This window comes from Peromyscus californicus, unplaced genomic scaffold (assembly GCF_007827085.1).
Source record: "Peromyscus californicus insignis strain IS unplaced genomic scaffold, ASM782708v3 Scaffold_7__1_contigs__length_154581171, whole genome shotgun sequence".
Classification (NCBI taxonomy): Eukaryota; Metazoa; Chordata; class Mammalia; order Rodentia; family Cricetidae; genus Peromyscus; species Peromyscus californicus.
Window position 1 is genome coordinate 94,200,309 of NW_026294595.1, and position 17,152 is coordinate 94,217,460.

General features: G+C 41.5%; 1 protein-coding gene across 15 annotated transcripts in view; it reads left to right on the plus strand.

The window, feature by feature from the left end:
- Mga (MAX dimerization protein MGA) overlaps positions 1 to 17,152 on the plus strand; it is an 82,358-nt gene that overhangs the window by 9,560 nt on the left and 55,646 nt on the right. For 5 of the 15 annotated variants that reach the window (XM_052722689.1, XM_052722688.1, XM_052722695.1 and 2 more), the window contains exon 2: positions 13,796 to 14,899. In XM_052722689.1, the coding sequence (XP_052578649.1) occupies positions 13,863 to 14,899 (1,037 nt within the window). In that variant the 5' untranslated portion in view covers positions 13,796 to 13,862. Of the gene's footprint in view, positions 1 to 6,210; positions 6,320 to 6,906; positions 7,037 to 7,072; positions 7,688 to 7,746; positions 8,233 to 13,795; positions 14,900 to 17,152 lie in introns of those variants that run through there. The other 10 variants (XM_052722697.1, XM_052722698.1, XM_052722699.1 and 7 more) reach the window with 7 other exon arrangements.

Consider the following 17,152-nt stretch of genomic DNA (forward strand, 5'->3'; position numbering starts at 1 on the left):
ATGAACTTGATAATCTTACCTTGTGTCAGTCTTTCTTGTTGCATTTATCTCTGATTAAGTGTTTTATTTTTTTTAAGACAGAGGATCTCTCTATGTAGCTAAGGATGATCCTGAACTCCTGATCCTTTTGCCTTTACCCCCAAGTGCTAGAATTATAGGCACATATCACTTTCCTAGCCCATAGTTTATTCTTGTGTGTGTAAATGTGAACAAATACAATGAGAAATGTGTGTGAGAATTTCATAATGAAATGTATTGTTTTGTATGCTAATAACATTTTAAAGTCTTTTTGTTGGTTTTTTATTTGTTTGGTTTTTTGCTTTTGGTTTTTGAGATAGGGTCTCTACATAGACCTGGTTATCCTGGAACTCACTATGTAGACCAGGCTGGCCTCAAACCCACAGAGATCTGCCTCTGCTTCCCGAGTTCCTAAATGTGTGCACCACCATGTCTGGTATTTTAAAGTGTTTTTTTCTATTTTATGGGCATGTAAGCATACCGAATGTCTCTAAGCATACTGTGTGCATGCCTGGTGCCTGCAGAGGTATGCCCGACACCCTAGAACTGGAGTTGCAGACAGTTGTGAACTGCCATGTGGGTGCTGGGGACTGAGTCCTGAGTCCTCTGCAAGAGCAACAGTGCTCTGAACAGCTGAGCCATCTTCCTAGCACCAATCTTCTTTCCCCCCAAAGGTCTTTTATTTTATAGAGAAAATCCTGTTTCCAAATCTTGGATCACTTACTGTTTTTCTCTGTTGATTGATTTTGTAGGTGGTACACATAATGGTAGTTCATGCCTCTGATCTTAGTGTCCAGGAGGACAAAACAGAGTAATCATGAGTTTGAGGTGAGCCTGGCTACATATTAGACCCTTTTTCAGAAAAATAAAACACAGCTAAACAAAAAACCTACTGGAAATCCTTAGACCCTGTACACTCTTTGTTTTCCTACTGTGCAAGAGCTAGAGTTTTGCATTCATGTATCTACTCTTGAGGGTTCTTTTTTTTTTTTCTTTTCTTTTCTTTTTTCCGAGACAGGGTTTCTCTGTAGCTTTGGAGTCTGTCCTGGAACTTGCTCTGTAGACCAGGCTGTATACTTGAACTCACAGAGATCCACCTGCCTCTGCCTCCCAAGTGCTGGGATTAAAGGTGTGTGCCACCACCGCCCAGTTGTCTTGAGGGTTCTTGCTTTTATTTTCTCTTTTACCCATGCTTTACTCTCAAACACATAATTAGTATTTAACAAGTATTTAGGTGATTTTTATTTGTTTGTTTGTTTGTTTGTTTGCATCTGTTGCTGTGATTAAACACTCTAAAAGCAACTTATTTCAGCCTACAGGTTACAAGTCCATCATTGTTTAAAGTTAGGGCAGGACTTCAAGCAGGAATTTAAGCAGAAACATGGAGGAAATGCAGCTTGCTGGATCACTCATAGGCCCATGCTTAGTTAGCTTTCTTTTTGTTCATCCTTTTTGCTTTTTTTTTTTTTCTCTCCCCAAGACAGATTTCTTTGTGTAGCGCTGGCTGTCTGGAAACTCACTCTAGACCAGGCTGGCCCTCAGACTCATAGAGATCCCACCTGCCTCTGCCCCCCTTAAAGGCGTGCACCACCACCATCTTGCTTTTAGTTAGCTCTCTTTTACAGCCCAGAACTATCTGCGTAGGGCTGGTTTCTCCCACAGTGGTCTGCGCTCTCTTACATCAATTAACCATCAAGACAGTTTTCCCCAGACAGGTCCACAAGGCAGTCTGATCTAGACAATCTCTCAAGACTCCTTTCTCGAATGACTCTAGGTTGTGTCAGTTTGATAACCAGAGCCAACAAGATAGTGATTTTTTTTTTTTTGTTTTTTTCGAGACAGGGTTTCTCTGTGTAGCTTTGCGCCTTTTCCTGGAACTCACTTGGTAGCCCAGGCTGGCCTCGAACTCACAGAGATCCACCTGGCTCTGCCTCCCGAGTGCTGGGATTAAAGGCGTGCGCCACCACCGCCCGGTCAAGATAGTGATTTTATCTATCTTTTTTTACTCCCTGGATGCAGGGTCTCTTATGTGTAGACCTAACTGGCTGGAACTCAATGTGTAGATCAGACTGTCCTCAAACTCACAGAGATCCACTTACATCTGCTTCCCTAGTTCTGGGATTAAAGGTGTGCTTAATCATATTTAGTTTCTTTATTTTTTAATCAAGTTGACCTAGAGCATGTTGTAGAATGAAAAGTGTTGTCCCCTATGTAATGCATTTTAAAATCTCAGTCAGTCATGGTGGTGTGACAGTTTCAAAGCCAGTCTCACAAACAAAAACAGGTGGGGAGGGGGAAGTTGGTGATGAAGATCAGATTGTAGAGTGCTTGCCTGGCACATGCACAAAGCCCTGCGTTTGATTCCCAATGCTACATAAACTAGGTATGGTGGTTCAGGTTTGTGATTCTAGCACCTGGGAGGTAGAAGGTGGAGAGAAAGAAGATCAGAAGTTTGAGGCCAGCTTGAGCTGACTATGTGAGACATTGTCTGAAAGAAAACATTTTTTTAGATAATGAATTATGTACTATATTTGAGTTGTTTAAATAGTATTTGTATATTTCTACACCTTTCCTCTTTTAGCTTATTAGTTATTAGGTCTCTTAGTTATTCCCTGCCCTCCAGTGGTTATAGCACAGTTTACAATTTTAATAAAGTTATTATAAATCCCATTGTTTAGATTCTGCATTGTTGGTTACAGGATTCTCTTAGGGTTTTTTTTTTAAGTTTTTATTACATTTATTGTGTGTGTGTGTGTGTGTGTGTGTGTAGGTGTGTGAATATATGCCATGGCATGGGTGTGGAGGGCAGAGGATAACTTGAGGGAATTTGTTCTCTCTAATGTGTAAGTCCTGGGGATCAAACTCAGGTCATCAGTCTTGGTGGCAAGTGCCTTTACCCACTGAGTCATCTCACAAGTTAGTGTTTATTAACAGAATATTTAAAATCTTTTTTGGTTTACTTTTTAGACAAAACAAGGTTTCTCCTTCCTCTTTTGGGTCTGATGCCTGGAGCCCAACTTAAGCTTACAGGTAGCTTGACCTGCTTCTTCTAGTGCCATTGTGTGTCCTCGGTTTTCTTAGATACAGAACAGTTTGGTGATTTGACCTTGGCTGTACTATCTTTTCTATACTTTACCAAAGTATCAGTATAAAGGTTATTGAGTATCTCTTAGAAATTTGCCTGCCTCTGCCTCCTGAGTGCTGGGATTACAGGCGTGTGCCACCACTGCCCAGCTCTTTATGGGGTTGCCAGGGACTGAATTTAGGTAATCAGAGTTGGTGGCAGAAACTCCTATGTTGATTACTATAATCTTTTTTGGGAGGCAGTGGTGCACTTCATGTAAAATAAATATGGCTTGTTTCATGTATTTGCACAACTGTTCAGTGTTTTTCTTCTGCCATAGGCTTTGGGTTTTTCCATGAGTCCAAATGTGAGTTACACTTGCTATATTCCATCCAGTCCTCTTCATTAGTAGGAAGTTTCTTTAACAAATGACATTTAAGAATGAATGAAAGAAGATTAGGGAAGATCCTCTTAGGTAAAATGTGAGAAACGTGGTTCTGTGGCCTAAGATATGAGGCAGTAGAAGGGAATACATTTAAAAGGTTTTTTTAAAAGTATTTTTAAAAGTATTGTGTGTGTATGATATGGGGTGGATGTGCATGCCACACCGTGCATGTGGAGTTCAGAGGGCAACTTTATGAAGTTGACTCTTTCCATCAGGGGTGCTAATACTTTCTTCATAATAGTGAAGCCTTTTTTTTTTCCTCTTAGGCAGGTTCCTTTCTTTTTTCAGGTTTTATTTTATGTGTATGAGTGTTTTGCCTGCATGTATGTCTGTGCACATGTGTGCCTGGTACCCATGGAGGCCAGAAGAGGATATCAGATCCTCTGGAGCTGGAGTTACAGACAATTCTGAGCTACTGTGTGGGTGCTGAGAACCACACCCAGGTCCTGTGCAAGAGGAGCTGATGTTTGTAATCACTGAGCCATCTCTCCAGCCCCTAGACACACTTTTCTTAAATGCTTAAAAGAAAGTCAGTGGTTACAAGCATCAACACATAAAATCTGTCTGAATAAATTGCTTAAGATACATCTTTTTTTTTTTTTTTTTTGGTTTTTCGAGACAGGGTTTTTCTGTGTAGCTTTGCGCCTTTCCTGGAACTCACTTGGTAGCCCAGGCTGGCCTCGAACTCACAGAGAGAGATCCGCCGGCCTCTGCCTCCCGAGTGCTGGGATTAAAGGCGTGCGCCACCACCGCCCGGCAAGATACATCTTTTTGTGTTGAGTCTGTCTCTTAAATTATGCCAAGAGTTATAGTGTAGACATCTGAACAGTGTGTGAAATGACAATATTTCCCTTTGTCCTCAACATGTAAAAGGCACTTAAATATTTGTGTGTAGGGATGGATTAGGGAGGTAGCTCATTAAGTAAAGCACTTGCCACAGAAGTGTGAGCATTTGAGTTTGAAATTCTAGCATCCACATAAAAAGCTGGGTGTGGTGGCAGAGGCTTATAATCTCAGTGCTGGGGAGGCAATTTTCTTGCTTAAAAATGGCATGTATATGAAATAGATGAAATCTGTGTACATTCTAAGCAGATTCTTTATATTCTGTGCATTATTTTTTTCCTCCCCAAATATTTAGTACAATTTTGAAAATTAAATCAAGGGAAAGATTGTGTGTGTGTGAGTTAGGCTTGAATGAGCAAGGTAAACCATGAGAAACAAGTTGAAAATTCCAGTAAGATGAAGCCTGCATCAGCTTTAGTGATTAGGTTGACATTGTGCTATATTCAGGGCAGTCCTGGTTTGGCTTTTTGAAACTTTTGTTATAAGGATTTCTTCTTTTTCTACTCCTTTCCACCCCAATCTCACCGTGAAATGCATATAGTTGTAGCTTTTAGATTTTTAGTGCTGGAGATTGAGCTCAGGGCTTTGTGTGTGTACTTTTGCAAGTACTCTACCACTGAGCTGCATTTCTCCTTCCTTTCTTCTGGAGATAGGTAGTTCATGCTGACCTGGAACTTACTTTATAGCTTTGGCTTGTTTTGTTTGTCAGCAGTGGAGGTCTGCAAGAAGCTCTAGAAATGGTGGGGAGAGGTCTTCAGAGAAGACAAAGAGAAAGCCCAGAATGTTAGAGCAAACAGACATAGAATTTTGGTAACGAGATAGAAGATATGCTCAGAAAACCAACAAGTCTTAGCAGTGAAAATCAGTAAGCAGTTGGTGAAAGTCGTTGAAATGTGGCATTTCATGTTTGCCTGGAGTAAGGAAAGAGCACCAAAGAGCATTTCCATTACCCTCTTCCATGCAAGCTGTTTTCACAGATTTTCCAATTAGAGGTTATTTGGGTTGTCTTTTTGAAGGTGCTATGAAGTCATTCATACTTTAGGGGCAGACATTTTAATACTAAATAAACTCTAATTTTAGTCTCAGAAAATGGAATTTTTGAGGAGACATTACAACCCTTGAGAAGGCATCTTGGTTTTAGTAGGGAAGGTTCTTGGAGTCAAAGAAGAGGAACATGTTAAAGAAACGGTTGATTTTTTTCAGTTCTGCCTAAGATCTTGAATGGTCTTTCCGAATCATGGGTTTCAGAATGATTTCAGAAGTCTGTAAACTTTAGTTCTGGGCTTGATTAGAATAGGCAATTTCTGTCTATGTATTACATGTCTTCTCAGGAAGAGCTAAGTGAAAAGAAGCAAGTCAGATCAATCCTCTTGATTCCATCCTTACAATCTTGATTTTCTTCACAAGTGTTTGTATTGTCAGAATGAGTTTTCCTATTATCTCCCAATTCTGAGAGTGAAAAGTTTGGGAATGTGGACTGCAGTTTGTCTTTCTATTCAATTCTTTGTACCCTTTTCACTTTAAACATTATTAACTGGTGGATTAGCAGCATGAAAGTAGTTAGTAGAGAAAGAAAACTAAAATTTTTGATGTTTGATTGAGAAATACTGTTCTTTGACCCAGTTTTGCAACTGCCTGATATACTTGTTGGTTAATGTTTTCTTTGCATTTTAAAATTTCAGTGCCTTGAAGAAACAAAAAATACCCACGATCAAGGCACTGAATCTTAAAGTTCTCAGGCAAATTTCTTGACCACTTTTTTGTAGACATCTTTCATCTTGGTATCAGGCAGTTTAGTGGCAGCTCTTCTTCCCTTAGCGAACTTCTCTTTCCTTTGTCTCGGCAGGCTAAGCTGTCCTGGAACTGGAACTCACTATGGAATTCAGGTTGGCCTCGAACTCGCAGCAGTCCTCCTTGCCTCAGCCTCCGTGTTGGGATTACAGGCGTGGGTAAGGTTCCATTCTCTGCTCTCAGAGAGGCTTTCTCTTATTTTCCTAGTGTTCTTTGTTGGTCAATATTGGAAAATTGCTTACTCTTCTCTTTCATGGTGTTTGCTTCAAGGTTTTCCAGTGCTCTGGCGCTTTCCAACCCCACAGCACTTTGTACAGGAGGTCCTCAGATTCTTTTGATGGACTTGTGAAGAGAGGGGGGGTCCACGAAGCCTTGTGTGGGTGGGGCTGGGTACGGCAGGGCGGGGCCATTGAGGATCCCCTGGGAAAGGCTGAAAAGTCTAGTTGAGAAAGACCCGGTGGGCTGTGGTTTCAGAATTTTCACGAAGGCTTCGAGTACAAGGTTGAGGGTATTGGGTACCTCTCTCCTGCCTCGCCTTTCTTGATTCTGGAAGTTTCAGTAGCCCTTTCTGGGTTGCTAAGACGCGAAAAGGCTGCGGCTTCGGCTCCGGGGGCGGATCCCAAGGGTCTTGACGCTGCTCCGGGCCGTTTGGCCTCCTGATGTTGGGGGAGGGGTGAAGAGGTGCTGCTCGCGCCTCCCTTTGCGCCTGCGCGGCGGGCTCCAAGCGGGTAGGAGCGCGTGCGCGGTGACGTGGACGTCCGGTGCGTGCGCAAGCTCTTCAGCTGAAGCGGACACAAGGTGTGCGAACCCTTCAGATTAACCCGCCCCTAGAGGGATATGAAGGACTCGGGGTGAGGCCGACCACGCCCCGCACGGTAACTCTCGGTCCTGGGTGGAGGGCTTCGCTTCAGTAGTGGCCCGATTGGAGTTTTTTGAGAGTTTAAACCACTTGTGTATTTGAACGGCTTGACCAGCGTTCCGCAGAGAGAGCTTCGCACGCCTGGGCCTGGCTGGGCCTTGCGCGGTGCAGCCTTTGGTCCCTGGAGTGAGTTGCGCATGTCATCTCGCGCTCCTCCCCGACCTTACTTCCGTGTCTCCGAGAACTAACTAGGAACATCGACGCCGGAGACCGTGGCCACGAGGCGGGCGGGGTGAGAAGTGCCCATGGCATGGCCCTATCCTCGCGTGCGTGGGGTGTTGAACAGCATGGCACGTTCCGCGTGACGTTTCTAGCCTGGCTGTAGGTCTAAACCTGTGCTGAATAGGCATAGGTTTTACAGTTCAGCTCTGGGGGTTTTAACTCTCCCAGGGAAACAACCAACGTCAGTTTCTCTAAGGAACTGGATCCAGTGTTTTGACACCTGTACAAACGTCCCCCAGCGTGAAATTTCTGGTCAAATGAAGGCAAGGCCACGAATTTAATGGGGAGGGGCGATGGGAATGGGCGAGTGAGTTGAATGGGAATGAGAACTTTGTAAACAAAGGACCCGTGATTTGAAAGTGCAAATCGAAGGCGGAGAAAACAGGTGGGGAAAAGCAGGTGTTGTTTTCTTTTTTTTCTTTGTGGGAAGCCTTGACTGGTTTTCTGTTCATAGGACTTCCCCTTTCTGTTGAATTTTCAAGTAGGTTCTGGCTTGAGTGTAAGGTGAGCAGGGGTATTAGTAAGCTTATCACTACTAAATTGGGGAATCTGTGTTCGAAGATTATTTAGAGAAGTTGGGAGTCTTTTTCGAACTGGTGAAATTGGTGGCAGAATGTATTGCTGTGAAGTTTTTTGCCTTCACTTACGTTCCCCAGGGATGTCCCTTTGGCAAAAGGATGGAAGCAGGGAAGGGTGGAGAGTGTCTGAAAAGAAGAGCGGCTTGATTGGCAGGACGGGAAAATCTCCGTCTGAGGGAGACCCACTCTTGTTCACCGCCGGATCCGACGCATGGATCTTGAGACATTAGAGCCCACTTATGCTCAGCCTGTGCGTGTTGAGCTTGCCAACCTTGAGTGGCCGAGTGCCTAGTAATCTCTGCCTGGCCTGCTTTCCTTTCGGGCACGACGCCGCAGCAAGGCTGCAGTTAAGGTGCGGGCGAGTGGCGTGACGGCTGCTGGGAAATGGGCTGGCGGGGTGGCTCCTGTGTAGTCTCCAAGGTAACCGAAAGCAGCTGAACAGCTCTGGGATCACAGGGTTCCGTCTGGCTGCACGTGATCCTTGGGACTCTACAGTAGAAGAGTTTCCTTTGCGACATCGTTTTCATGCTGTTTCTGGCTAGTTGTCTTCTGTAGTTGAAAAGCAGAATAACTGGGGCCTTTTGTTTTTATTTTTTATTATTTTTTAAACACAGGTAATGAGTTGGGTCCCCTTAACTGCAACATAAAAGAAATTTAGTTCTCTTAGTGCTTTGGCATATTTATTTCAGATTTTTCTTTCCGTTTTTGCTGTAAAGGTTAGTTTTTCAGATTCTACTTAGTAACTCGTAGGCACCTAAAAGCTTACTAGCCTAAATTGTTTCGGATCGATACCTAGGAATGGGAATACTTAATAAAATTTGAGTTTCAAAATGCGATTTAACTTAAGGGACAAACATCGTAGTGAACCTGCCATACAGTAATACAGTAATTTAATTTATTGTTTGAAAGGGTATGGTTAGCCTGGGCAACATTCAGAATGTGTTGACTATCATTTGAAATTTGTGTTTTAAAAGTAATACATTGACTTGGAATTTTGACTTGATGTAGTTGAATTTTCTTGACACCGTATGTAAATCATTAAATTGCTACATAGTATGTTTTGTGGGTTGTATCAGAGTCACCATTATAGTAAAAATTTACCAAAGACCACTGGAAGAAAAAAAATGGTACTCTTGAGTTTGTTACAATTGATGCAGTTTGCTACACTGTTTTAAATCATATTCCTTAGAGATTGTGTGTATATGTAGTGAGGGGACTTCAAGAATCACCAAGGATTTGTCCTTTTACAACTAAACTTACTTTAGGCCCTTTCTAACTTATAATCTACGTAAATGCTTGATGAGGAAAGGCTGAAGTAAACATTTTTGAATTTTAAAATGTAAGTAGACCAGGCTTGCCTAGAACTCACAGAGACTCTCCTGCCTCTGTCTCCCCAGTGCTGAGATTAAAGATAAGCATCACCAGTCTTCGTCCTTTGTTAAAACTTTAAGAGAGCAAAATACAGAGTATTCCAGTATTGCTGGAAAGGATTTTTTTTTTCTTTTCTGGAGTAGCCTCGCATTTCTAAAGTACATTTGATTTTTGCAATGAACATTTATGGTTATCTTAGACTTTAGAGTCGTTTTTGTATGTGTGAAACAGCATATTCACCAACTGACGAACCGTAGATGAGAAGAATCAAACATAGGGCTGGGATACATGCAGTTCAGGGGTATTATTTACACTTGCATATCACGGGAATCCCTGGCTAGTTCAGTTACCAGCACTACTGGGGGGAAATCCTGTTTTAAATTGTAGCCATTGTATCTCAAGTTCCTAGGAGTTTGGGACCATAAATTGGCTCTTTGATTTTATGTATTTTGGTTAACTGATGGAATAAATTGATAGGTTTAGTTTTGTTTTTTTTTAAAAAGACTTTGTGCAAGCCTGCAAGTTTTGACTTTTCCTTTTTTCATGCATATTTACACATTTTTAAAAAAATGCTTGTATACAAAGTTGAAATAAAGCAATTTGATCTTTTTTTTTCTTTGCTGGAGAGATGGGGCAGGTCTTACAGGCTGGCCTTGAACTTGCTAAGTGGAGTGTCATTGAACTGATTTTCTTGCCTAATTTTTTTTTAAAATATGGTACTTGGGTATTGGCTTTGTGTATGCTAGACAAGAAGCACTCTGCTGACTGAGCTACATCTCCTCCCCAATTTGAGTTTTCAGTTTTAACTTTGTTTAGGCAAAGGAAAAACCAAACATTGTGTATTTCTACTATGGTGTGTAACTTTTGGTGAGTTCTCTAAGCTTAAACATATATTGCAGTCACCAGGTGACTTGTGAAATTGTTTTTGTTTTGTAAATGTGTGATAGGTGTGATATAAGTATATTAGTTTTAGAAAGCTAGTTATTTTTATGGATAAAATCTTAAGGCAGTTCTAGAGAATAATTATTTTAAATCTTACCGATCTGAGGCCCTGGGTTTAATTCCCAGCACTGTACAGTAAACATCCACATACTTCAGTCGTTTCAATCCCAGGACTCCATAGCCCAATGTATTCCTGAAGAACGCATCCCAGGTCAACCTATCTAATAGTGAGAACTTGTCTTCAAACAAACAAAGCAGCAAACAGATTAAACAAAAACTACTCCAAGCCATAGGAGCTTATCTCTGCTCATGTATATTAGTGCTTTTATATTAAGAACTCGACCCTCCAGCTGGGCGGTAGTGGCGCATGTCTTTAATCCCAGCACTCAAGAGGCAGAGGCAGGTGGATCTCTGTGAGTTCGAGGCCAGCCTGGGCTACAGAGCGAGTTCCAGGATTGGCTCCAAAGCTACACAGAGAAACCCTGTCTTGCACCCCCCCCCAAAAAAAAAGAACTAAACCCCCTTCTTTTAAGCCCCTTGAGGCGGAAGTGGCCAGGCCCTGCCCCTGATGACCCCCAACGGAACATCATAACAGGACCTATCCCCTTGAGATGGAGGAGGCCAAGCTTTGCCCCACAGAGTCCAAGATCAGGTCACCCTGGAAAGCTCCACCCCTAGGAAACCCTGTATAAAGCAAGCCTCCAGCTCAGTTCTTTGTTGCTGCTTGCTGGAGCAGAGGCAGCCACCCTCCTGATTTTTCTCAATAAATCTCTTGTGTGAGGTTTGTTGTTTGGTGTGTTATATACTTTAGGTCCTGACTGCCAGGATATCTTTCCCTTCAAAGCTGTAACACACATCTCACAGCCCCCTTATCTCAGTCTCAACTCATGGCAATCCTGTGGCCTCAGCAGCCTTCTGATGGCAGAGATTATGGGTGTGAGCCATCAAGCCTGGCTATTTACAACTTTTTTTTCTTTTTTTTTTAGACAGGGTCTATTTAGTCTTGGGTTTCTTGGAACTCTCTATGCAGATCAGGATGGGCTCTGCTTTCAAGTTCTGAGATTAAAGCATGTGCCACCATGCCCTGTTGCTAGTGACTTTTGAGCCATTAAATGTTCACCAGGGCCTGGAGAGAAGGCTCAGTAGATAAAGCACTTCCATGTGAGAACTGGAGTTCCTGTCTCCAGTACCCACATAAAAAGCAGGTGGGCATAATAGCCTAATTGTAATCCCAGCTTGAGTGAGGCCAGGATTGTATCCCTCTGGAACAGTGGTTCTCAGTCTTCCTAATGCTATGACCCTTTAATACAGTTCCTTATGTTGTGGTGACCCCCAGCCACATAACTTAATGGTAATTTTGCTAATGTAATGAATTGTAATTTAAATATCTGTGTTTTTTGATGGTCTTAGGCAACTCCAAAGGGGTTGTGACCCACAGGTTGAGAAATACTGCTGTAGAACTAGCTGGATATATTTATTTATGAAGTCCTGTCAGTGCCATATAAGAACGAATTCTGGGATTGTGTATATAGTGTATATAGTCATCAGTGTTAGAGCAGTTTCTGAGCATACTTGATGCCCTGGGTTCAACTCCCAGCACTGCTAATAATAAAGTTAATTCTGCAGTTTCTCTTTGGAATGAGAGTGAAAATTAATTTTTTATCCATTCTCAAAGAACTTGATGTAAATGAATCTTTTTAAAAATTATTTCATAAGTATCAGAATCATTTTTAAAATGAAAATTATCTCATTTTATGCTTTTACATATTTTTCCCTCTCATTCTCCTCTCTCCTTTTTAGTTTTTGTTGTTTTTTGTTTTTGTGACTTTTTTTTAAGGTTTATTTAGTATGCTGTGCTCTGCCTGCATGTGTCTTTGCAGGCCAGAAGAGGGCACCAGATCTAATTGCAGGTGGTTGTGAGCCACCATGTGGTTGCTGGGAATTGAACTCAAGACCTCTGGAAGAGCAGTCAGTGCTCTTAACCACTGAGCCATCTCTCCAGCCCTAGTTTTTGTTTTTGTTTTTTTGAGACAGAATCTCACATAGTCCAGGATGACTTTGAACTTCTGATTCTCTTACATCCATTTCCCTAGTGCTAGGATTATAAGCATGTGCTCGGCCACTATGCTCAATTTATATGGAGCTGGGGATCAAAGCCAGGCAATTTAGTTGGTTTAATAGGTGAGTACTGTACCAACTGAACTACAACTCCCTTTCTGAAGTAGTACGAAGTTTTATTAGAAAGCAGAACGAAAGTTTAAGCTAAATATCTGCCCAAGGGAACAGCCGTCTTCTGTATCCAGGAGCTTCTCTGACTGTAGCCCAAACTGGCCTTCAGCTTAAGTCATCTTTCTCCCCTAGCCTTCTAAATGCCAGGATATCATGAGAACTATACCAGTTTATATAGTTTTTCTCAAATGAACACATAATTTTAGTGTGTGTAAGATTACAGTGTTATTAATTTTTTTTGAGAGATAGAATGAGTAATTTTTTTTTTTTTTTTTTTTTTTTTTTTGGTTTTTCGAGACAGGGTTTCTCTGTGTAGCTTTGCGCCTTTCCTGAAACTCACTTGGTAGCCCAGGCTGGCCTCGAACTCACAGAGATCCGCCTGGCTCTGCCTCCCGAGTGCTGGGATTAAAGGCGTGCGCCACCACCGCCCGGCAGAATGAGTAATTTTTAACTACTTAGATTAAAATTAGTTTACAAAAATGATAGAAATGACTAGGATAATCCCAGTGCTTGAGAGGCAGACAGAGGGGAACTGTTATAGGTTTGAGGCTAGCTTGTTCTCTGACTCTTGTTTCAAGAACTCCTACCACATTTTTTTTTTTTTTAAAGAACACCCTTATAGTGATTGAAAGAAGGATATAAGCAGTGTCTTAGGAGAATTAGGAATATTTTTTGGATAACACAATCAGTTGTATTTTTATTTTTTTGAGACAGGATCTGTGTTCCAGGGTGATCCTGAACTCCCTTGAACTTCTTTTTAATTTTTTTTTTTTTTGGCAATTTCATACTTGCATATAATGGATTTTAAGTCATTTTACCCCTACTCCTCATTACCCTCATTTCTTCCTTCCCTTTCTAGTTGAAACATGTTTTCTCAAGTCATCCTCCTACATTAATATTCTTTTTTTGTAATTCAGTGAGTTTAAAGTTTTAAAATAAATGGTTATTTTGTGCTTGTGTGGGTCTGCATACCTCCTGATGAATGTGGAGGTCAAAGGACAAGTTTTGGAATCTATTTTCTGCATTCACGTGAGGTTCAGGGATTGAACTCAGTTCTACAGGCTTGTCTGACCAGTGCCTTCTCCTGCTGAGCCATCTCACTGACCTCCACTGAGTTGAAGTAGATTGGGTTGGGGTTATTTACTGGAGCATGGGCTTTGAACTTGTACTCTTTCTCTCTCCATCTCCCAAGTGCTAAGAGTACAGGCCTACACTACCACTCCTGGTTTTTGCAGTGCTGGAAATTGAACCCAGGGCTTCATGAGTGCTAGGCAAATCTCTACCAGATGAGCTATAGTTCAGCCATAACAGTTGTATTTTTGTTTGCATAAATCTGAGTTGATTAATGTTTTCTTTTGTTTTTTTGTTTTTAGGGTGAGAAGGCAGTTGTGACTATGTGTTGACTACGGTTTTCTTACTACTGAATGTCTCACTGGAATCATGGAAGAGAAACAGCAAATTCTATTGGCTAATCAAGATGGTGGGACAGTGACAGGAGCAGCACCTACCTTCTTTGTCATCCTGAAACAGCCAGGAAATGGCAAAACCGATCAAGGAATTTTGGTTACTAATCGAGATGCCTGTACTTTGTCGAGTAGGGTATCATCACCAGGAAAATCTAAAGGGAAGATTTGCCTTCCAGCCGATTGTACTGTGGGAAGAATCACTGTTACCCTTGATAACAATAGTATGTGGAATGAGTTCCATAATCGAAGTACAGAGATGATTCTGACTAAGCAGGGAAGACGTATGTTTCCTTATTGTCGCTATTGGATAACAGGCTTAGATTCAAATTTAAAGTATATCCTTGTGATGGACATATCTCCTGTGGATAACCATCGTTATAAGTGGAATGGTCGTTGGTGGGAACCCAGTGGGAAGGCTGAACCCCATATTTTGGGGAGAGTTTTTATTCATCCAGAATCTCCTTCCACAGGTCATTATTGGATGCATCAACCAGTATCTTTCTATAAACTCAAACTTACCAACAATACACTGGACCAGGAAGGGCATATTATCTTGCACTCTATGCATCGTTACCTGCCAAGGCTTCATTTGGTGCCTGCAGAAAAGGCTACAGAAGTGATACAATTAAATGGCCCTGGTGTTCATACTTTTACTTTCCCCCAGACTGAATTCTTTGCAGTAACAGCTTATCAAAACATTCAGATTACCCAGTTGAAAATAGATTATAATCCATTTGCCAAAGGCTTTCGGGATGATGGGTTAAGCAGTAAACCCCAGAGAGATGGAAAACAAAGGAATAGCTCTGATCAAGAAGGTAATAGTGTTCGTCTTACTGAAGGGGAGGGATCAGAGATACAGTCAGGTGATTTTGATCCTGTGTTAAGGGGTCATGAAACATCAGGCCTCGCTTTGGAGAAGCCGCCTCATAATGTAAAACAAGACTTTCTTGGTTTTATTAGTACTGATACAGCACTTGAAGTTCCTCAACTGAAGCATGAAATTTCTGAAAGGTAAGTCATAGTTTTCTTCTTACATTTATTCATTAATTTATTTATTTGTTTACTTACTTATTTTGTGTGTGTGGGGGGGATGTCAAAGGACAACTTTAGGGAGTTGGTGTTCCCTTTTACATCATGTGGGTCTGGGATATCAAATTCAGGTCATTTGGCTTGGTGACGACCACCATTACCCACTGATCATCTTTCCAGTTGGGTAATAGTTTTTCCTGTTCTTAGAGATAAAAAGAAGATTGAGATGGGCCAGATTTTGGAGTTAATTCATTGGTTCTGTGGAATGCAGTAGATGTTGATATCAGTTGCTATAAAGCAAACCACACCTACTTTTAATTCTTTGATGGGTCAAGTTATTTTTCTGTGAGGAATATCCACTGGATTCAGGGTGTAGAATTTCAGCCAGATTGGATAATTGATCAAAACTAAGGAACTTTTATTTATTTGTGGCTTGTTTCTTGTTAACACATGTAGACAATTCATTATTGTGAAAAAGAGGGAAAAACTAAATTATAACTGAAACAGTTTATCCAATTAAAGTATAAGATGTACTCATTATAAGCTGAGTTTACTGCCCTAAGGCCATCCTTTACTTCTTTTTCCTAGAAGAACTTTAGTGTTTTAGCTGTTCCTGTTTTTGCCTCTGTCTAAATCATAAGACTAATGTCAACTACTAGTTTTTTCCACCATTTTGTATTTGTGTGTGTTTATGTGTTTATGGATGTGTGCGGATGGGGCCACATGAAGGCCCAATGGTGATGTTGACTCTTCAACCTTATTCATTGAGTCAAGGTCTCTTAGTCAAGTGCAAAGCTTGTCACTGTGGCTGGTCTTGCTAGCCAGCTGGCTTTGGGGTCCTGTCTCTGCCTACCTAGGGTGGAATTAAGGGCTGGCTACTGTTCCCACCTGGCATTTTATGGGTTCTGAGGTTCCAAACATTGGTCCTCATACTTACTTCCTCAGTCCTATTTTAATCACTGCGTGAGCCATCTACCCAGCCCCCAATTATCAACTTTACATGTTGTCTTCCCTCCTTTCTCTTCTATCCTTCTCTTTTTGTCTTCAGTTGTGGGGATTGAAGTTAAAGTCTTATGCATGGTAGGCAGATATTCCACCAACTGAACTACTTCCCTAGCTCACATACTACCTATTTTGTTTTATGATTGTATTGGGGACTGACCAAAGAGACTCATGTGTATTAGGAAAATGTTCTACCACTGGGTTAACTCCCAACTCCCTTTTTCTTTTCCTTTTGAGAAAATGTCACAGTAAGTTGCCTATGCTGCCCTGAACTCACTCTGTAGCTCAGGTAGACCTTGAATTTGTGATCCTCCTGCTTTAACCTGCATTGCTGAGATTACAGGCTTCTGGCACCCGGACCTGCAACTTGGTGTGCTCAAGTTTGAACCCAGGGCATACTAGGCAAATTTTATCACTGAGCTACATCCCCATCCTTTACTATTTAAAATTATTTCCCAATACAACATTTTAGCTCATTTTATTTTGCTAGAATAAAATATCAGAGACAAGGTAAATTATTTGCCTTTTTGTTTTGAAGGCTGGAAAATTGAAGAGCATAGAGTTGGTATCTGTTTGGCATCTGTGGAAGTCTTCTCACTACATCATAACATGGTGGGAGGTATCACATTGTGAGACAGCAAGTGTTCTAGACTTGGTTTCTTTTATTCTTAAAATACTGTGAATGCTCTGCAAAGGCACTCATCCAATCTTTACCGTAGAAAGACTGTCTCCAAATGATACTAACATCACTTTGGAGTTAAGTTTCTAATACACAGACTTTTGAGGGACACATTGAAACTACTACCTACAGGTACAAGCCTCATGCCTGTTATTTTCCTTTTATCCTCTCTGTGTAGTGTAGTTGGCCAGTTTTCAGCAAACAGTGGTAGAACACTGGAAAATATAAGCCTTCTCCTTCACACTATACACAATAATTAGTTCAGAGATGCTCATAGACTCAGGTGTGAAAGCTGTTAAGTTTGCCTTTTAAAAATTTCACTTTGCGCTCGCTCTCTCTCTCTCTCTCTCTCTCTCTCTCTCTCTCTCTCTCTGTTTTGGTGTTGTTTTTTTTCCCCCTGAGACAAGGTTTCTCTGTGTTGTTCTGGCTGTTATGGAACTCACTCTGTAGACCAGGCATACCTTGAACTCACAGAGATCTGCCTGCCTCTGCCTCCCGAGTGCTGGGACTGAAGGTGTGCACCACCACCACCCCGGCTACTTATTTCTTTCTTT